A 6,568-nucleotide genomic window follows, 5' to 3' on the forward strand; every position below is an offset into this window, starting at 1 on the left:
CCAGCCTCTTCATATGCTTTCCTCCCTGCTTTGTACACTCTCATCAATCTGCCTGGCTAACTCCTACTTAACATTCATGTCTTGGTTCAAACATCACCTCCTCTAGAAAGTCTTCCCTGATTGCTCAGACTGGATCGGGTACCCCTCCCAGGTACTCCCATAGTACTGTCTAACCTAGAACATAAACCCAACCTGTGAATGACTGCTTATTTACATGTCGTATTACCCACTAAATTCCTTGTGTGCTGGCTTCAGGGCTTGTTCACAGCTATATTCCCAGGGCCTATGCACTGTTAGCACATACAAGTATTCGTGAATATTTATTGATAGAATAAATTAATGTAATATTCATCACAACCAATGAAGTAGTATTATTTTCACAAGAAAAGGGGGGCTCAGAGAAGTGACGTGTTCAAACAAATTCCCCTAAAAAGTATGAGCTGACAATTGTACTCCAAGTCTTTTACCTTCAAACCCTCACCCTCTGGAACAAGTAGGGCAGTTTACCTGGGAACTAATGGCATACTTCAGGTAGGACAGGATGAGAGGATTGGGGGAAGGTCCAATCATGGCCTGCTCCAGTAGTGCTTCTGCGAGGGGAATAACGAAGTAAGACCGAGTGGTTACAACGTTTCTGGGTTTAACCCTCCCATCCTTCCTTCCTACTTCACTTGAGACCTGCTAGGTTGAGAATGTCCCAGGTGGCTCCTTTGGGAAAGAATTTCTTCATGTTGATTGCCCACTGGTAGTCACTCCATCGCTCCTTCCAGGCTTGTAAAATGGCTTGCTTCAGGTTCACCACCTTCATGATTTCACTGCAGAGGCGGGGCTGGTGGCGGTCAGCTTTGGGGTGGGAGAAATAGAGCTAAGGGAAGAGGAGATTCTGAGGAAAAGAACAGGGGAGGGCAGAGTTAAATGGAATGGAGACAAATGGAAGATTTAACGGAGGCAGAACTAGAAAGGAAAAAAGGGGATGGGGGCAAGGTAGGGATCCTGTCATGTTCTTCCCCTTGAACCATCCTTCCTTAAACCGGAGCACTAAGAAGAGGGTGTCAAAAGGGCTTAATACAAAGAATGAAGAGAGCAGCAAGGGGTTAAGCCAATTCCAGTTGCCTAATTATGCCCTTAGCTCTGGCTGCATCCCTCAGCCACTACCACCCCGGACGCAGATTCTCCCCCCGCCCGCCCCTCCAATGTCCTCCACCTTCTCCAAGCCTGAAACTATAATTCTGTATTTCCTTTTCATCCACCACCTCCCTAAATTTAAGCCTACCGGACAATCAAGTTCTAGATGCTAGGCACCGCCATTTTGCCACTTATCAAAGAGCTAACCTTCTATTGGCCTGGAATAATAAACATGAACCAATAGAAATGCAGCAAGAGACAGGTCACGCCACGACGTCTTCTGGGAATTGTAGTTCCTTGGACTGGGCTAGCGAGGAAGCTAAGGGGCTAAGCTAGTAACCGCGCATTGTGTCTCTCTTTTAGGGAAGGACATGGAGAAGCTGAGGCATCACAGAGACTCAGGGGCCTGCGGAGGGAGGGCTCTCGAAAGGCCGCTCGCAATCAGGCGGCGCCCACTGACGTCACTGTCGACCGGGTATTCAAGTTATATTCCGACACCCTTTCGTTACCCGCTACTTGTAGGCACAGCTAATGTGTGGCGTTGATTCGGCAACATGTTTTCTCTTTCCTGGCCTTTTCTTGTTCTCCTAAACCCCTGCGCCTACCAGAGTTGTTCTCATTTCCACACCTGTGTTCCAGAAGCAACTCTGAGGCTCGGTCAGTTGCACACACATCACTTCCCCCCCGAGTCTGGTTTCAGGCATTAGCCCTTCTTCCCCCAGCAGTGAGAAGCCCAAAAGCAAATGCTACCCACCTCTGGCGCCAATAGCTGAGCCTCCCTATGCACAGCCTTCATCCCTGCTCTGTCCTGTGGACAAGTCATCCTAACATTGACAACCAGGGACAAGAAGAATCATGGAGGCCCCCAACTAGTGTTCTGCCACCCCTATTTTCAGCCTCCCCATCCTATACCCTGAGGAACCTGATATCCCAGCCCATGAGTCCAAGCTCCAACCATATTCTCTAACAACTATTCTTTGGCCACCCTTTCAGTGCTAAAATCAGTCCTCAGAAGGATGAATCTGTGAGAGCAGCCTACTCAGGCTCTAGAAACTTGTGGCCCTTAGGGCAGAGAGTAACAGGATCCTGAGTATCTGGAGCATAGCCTAAACTGGGAGACAAGGACTCCAGTTCTGAAAGGGAGAGTGCAGCTGGAGGAGGGCCAGGTCACATCCCTCTAAGGTCATTACTGCCTATAGCCTTTTTCCTTCCCCATACACCCGCCCATACCCCCCTTCATTCTGCTCCCTTTTGTGTCTGCCCAAGTGACACCACTGGGGAATAGTGTTTATACAAAACAGCTGCCAAATATGTGTAGCCAAAGCTTCCAAAGCAGGGAGGAGGGAGAACCCATACTCCTCATATTTAACCTCCAAACTGCCCCCAGCCACACAGACACACTTGAGACGCCACAAACCCTGTTTCTCTGCAGTCTCTCACAAATCTGGCCTCCCTTCTTCTCCCAGGCCCCTCACTCTACCTTTGCCTGCTCCCTTCCTCTCATTTCTTTCCTGTTACTGAAGCCGAGGGTCCCCTACCTTGAGCCATTCCTGGAACCTGCAGTGCCTTTCCCATCCCTCATAGCCCAAACTGCCCCTCTTGGAGAGAAGCTGTCAACTTTGTGACTGCTCCTGACTGAGTTAGTGGGTGTTGGATCCAGTCCACATGGGAGTGGGGAATACTTGGCCCTGAGGATAGTAATATTCTGAGCTCAAACCATCCCCCCTCTGTCAGGAAGCCTGGCAGATCTCTCCGGGGGGAGGGTGCCTCCTCCCCACTTCACAGTGGTAGGGAGGCGGCTTTTGTAGTCAGGCCATCTGCCTTCCCTGTCCCCCCTTCTCTCACCATCAGTCCTTTCTCTAGGCTTTGCAGGGTTTCCCCAAGAACTGGATTCCTAAAGGAGTACAAGGACCCCCTTAGTTCTGGGCAAGGGCCGTTTTTAATTTCTCTACTTTGTCCTGACTCTCTAGTCTGGAAATATCAGAGACAGCCTTTCCCATACACCACCTCTTCCCTTCACACCACAATAGCTTCCTAGGACCCACAAACTCTCTGGTTTGCCAACCACAAGGATAGGACTCTATGATGATCTTCCAGTGGGCGAGAGAAGAGATGCTGACATCCCCTTTGGGTATACAAGGAAACTCTCCTCCCACACAGCCCCTCTCAAAAACCCCTCTTACTTATTTCACTTTCTCTTGCTATCAATTTCTTCTCTCTCAGCACGGATAGAGGCTGAGCTCCCTCCTCTGCTCTCTTAGACCTGAGCTCTAACCTCTTCATTTTGTTGGCTGATCTGGCTGGGGAAGGGGTCTGGCTGGAGAAGAAGGGCAGGTGGAAACCAGCCAGGCAGAGTGACATGGCAACACTGGAGCAGTGGCAGACAAGGAGCTAGGGCAGAGTGGGGACTTGGGGTGGGGTAGGAGGCTGTGAGGAACAGGGTTTTTGGTACCCAAAGGGACACGGACATTCCTTATCTAGGCTAAAAAGAAGTATAGTCATCCCTCGGTATCCACTGGGGGATTGGTTCCAGGAACGCCCGCAGATACCAAAATCCGCAGATGCTCACGTCCCTTATACTATAAAATGATGTAGTACAATGAATACAGTCAGCCTTTCGTATCCTCAGGTTTTGTATCCTTGGGTTTCGCATCCTCGGATTCAACCAACTGTGTGTGCTAAACTCGCGGATGAAGGTCGACTGTATAAGGAAAAGTGGCAAGAGTCTACACCCAGAAACAATGAAATAACTTGATAAGCATACAAGCCACAGAGGGTTTCAGCTTTCCTTCTCACCACAGGGAAACTGAGTCACTCCCCTCCCCTAACTGGAACATTTTCCTTTGGAAGCTTGCCTGGGTCTCCCCACTATGGGGAGTTAATTGGCAGCAGGTGGATGGAGAGAGTCATTCCCACACACTCATACACAGCTGGTTCCAAACCAGTTCCCTTTCCCCATCGTCCCCACATCAAAATACCTGCTTCCTATCTATCTGGGGGAGGGGAGGATTGGGGAGAGACCTACATGGTGGGCCCACCTCTGGGACAGCTCCTGGATCCCCCACAGTTCCCTGTCTCCCACTGCCCCCACAAAAGCTCCAGTAAGAGACCAGCCAGGACAGTGAAAGGCAGAATTTGAACCAATCCTTGGAGTAGTTTCTTCCCTAACACCGTGAAAGACGCCTTCCCTCTCCACATTCCCAGAGCAGAGAAGAAGAGAGGGATTGTGATCCCGAGGACTGGACAATGGCAGGGAAGGGAGGCCAGCCTACCATTCCCTTTGCACCACCCCTCCCTCTGGCCCCTGAGAGCTACTCTATACTCTATACAGGCCTTCACACCAGCCTGTCCCATAGTCCCCTTTAACTGGAGTGAGATTACTCTTAGCAGGGCAATTGTTTGCTAATTTCCCAGTCTCTCATCTCTGCCAGCCACTTGATTCCCAATTCCCATAAACTATCCCTTCTTTCTTTCCTCCTTTTCCACCATCTTTTCTTGATTGAAAGATCACTAAAGGCAGAAACACCTGGGTTTTAGGTTCTCTTAGCTGGTGGCACCTCAGTTTCCTCTGCTGTCTTTCCAGAACTCCCCAATAAGTGGAGCTGTGTCTGCAGAGTCAAGGGGTGTCTGCTAGCACCTCATCACTTGCTGACACCACCCAGAGCCCAGGAGGTCAAGAGGAGATGGGGGAGAGGAATTACTGAGGCCCAGGCCACAGAGCTAGTTCCAGGGCAGGCTGGTAGAGGGCCTGTCCCCTGTTCCCCCAAACTGTTTGGGGCTTCTTGGCAGGGGAAGAGGATGCTGTGTGGGGTGTTGGCTTCCAGGCTTTTGCAGGGAGCTCTTCAGAAAGATCTGGATCCCCTGGTTTCTAGGGGTGGGACCCTTGAGAAATCTTGGGGTGCTTCCTAGCAACAATCTAGGAGGGAGGGAAGGAAGAAGGAAGAGAAGGAGGGGCTTGGGCATAGCTGCTCTGATGGGAGCCCAGAGAACAGGCTGTTCCTGCTGCCTCCTTGGCAACCAAAATCTAAGAGGGAGGGGGCCGTCAGGCATATCCATTTGGAGGGTCTCTATCCATCCTCACTTGTGCCCCACCCTCCTGCTCTCCTGATGGACTCAGCCCTGAAGCAGAGGTTGGGGGGATGGGAGAAGGCAGTCCGGGTGGGGTTTCACAGCAAGGAGAGAACAGGAGCTGAGGATGAAATGACTCTGAGAAGAGCTGGAAGCTTCAAGAAATGGGGGTAGGCAGGATGAGTGTGGTGGAAAGAGGGATGATGCAACACTAGCAGGGGCTATAAGCCCAGACCTGGGCTGGATCCTGGCATCTGGCCAGATGCCTGCTTTGGAGGCAGTGTGCCCTTCACTTTGCCCTTGCCCAGGTCTGTTAGCAGCCCATAGTGGGAGCCAAGGAAAGAGAGAGGTAAGGAGAAGATGGGAATGGTAAACTCGTGTCTTTGAGTTCAAGATGCCCTAATCTGCCCCTGGGGAAAAAAAGGTAGATGAAGGGGAGGCACTTTATTTTCTATGGCTCTGGGTCTAGGATTTCAAAAACTCTCCCTTACCCCATATCTTTAGGGCCTTTTGTCAAAGAGAGATGTGGTGAGGGAAGGCAGAATGGAGAGGAGACAAACCATTACACTTTCCTCAGCCCCCTCTGGACTCTGTCACCGTCACCCTGCCCTAATCCAGATTGCTGCTAGACCTCTCCGTTGCCTCTTGGTTCTGCCTGATCAATGCAGAACATAAATGTAGCTCATCTCATAAATGTATCCCAAGCACTGGGATTCTGTCCCAACTCCTTGGGCAGCCGAATTTCAAGAGACTGTTTCCATACTGGGTAGAGCATGCACCCTGAGCACTGTACACCACAGCCTTGCTCCCCAGGGTTTCAGGCAAACCTGATCACAGAGGAGGTGGCATGGACTGGCAGACGGCCACCCTCAGTACACCTCGCACTGCACACTGCCCTGACTCGACACGGTGCAGCCTGCTGCCCCACGCTGCAGCTGTTGCATGTCCACTGCGAGCCCAGGCTGAACCCGCAGGTTCACTTACTACATGCTAACTTGCACACTACAGCCTCAATTCCCTCCTGCAGCCGTCACTGCACACTACAGGCTTCCTTTACCCACTGCATACCGCTCATCTCTACCGCTCCACTCTGTATCCCATGGTTTTCATCCCAGCTGCCTTTCTCATCTCCATGATTCTGGGCACCCCAGAGAGGCACCCCCTACTCCCCCATGCATTGCAAACACCAATACCCCCTGTAACAGAAGTGGCTCCAACAGAGCTGAGGATGAGGCTGGCTGAGACTAGGATGAGCATGGGCAGCCCAACTCGGAAAGGCTGTTGGTCGGAACTCCACACTTACCAAGTGATTCTGCCCAGTATAATCTGGGCAACCGGTAGAGTAATTCCCCTTAATACACACACACACATACAC

General features: G+C 51.2%; 1 protein-coding gene across 9 annotated transcripts in view; it reads right to left on the reverse strand.

Moving 5' to 3' along the window:
- Window positions 1–6,568, reverse strand: part of MED24 (mediator complex subunit 24) — a 30,787-nt gene that overhangs the window by 22,549 nt on the left and 1,670 nt on the right. For 2 of the 9 annotated variants that reach the window (XM_070483208.1, XM_070483204.1), the window contains exons 1-3: window positions 1,274–1,373; window positions 679–883; window positions 508–590 (exon numbers count right to left, since the gene is read on the reverse strand). In XM_070483208.1, coding sequence (XP_070339309.1) covers window positions 508–590; window positions 679–808 — 213 coding nt within the window. In that variant the 5' untranslated portion in view covers window positions 809–883; window positions 1,274–1,373. Of the gene's footprint in view, window positions 1–507; window positions 591–678; window positions 884–1,273; window positions 1,374–6,568 lie in introns of those variants that run through there. The other 7 variants (XM_044744979.2, XM_044744977.2, XM_070483210.1 and 4 more) reach the window with 5 other exon arrangements.

The sequence above is a fragment of the Equus asinus genome, chromosome 13 (genome assembly GCF_041296235.1).
Source record: "Equus asinus isolate D_3611 breed Donkey chromosome 13, EquAss-T2T_v2, whole genome shotgun sequence".
Classification (NCBI taxonomy): domain Eukaryota; kingdom Metazoa; phylum Chordata; class Mammalia; order Perissodactyla; family Equidae; genus Equus; species Equus asinus.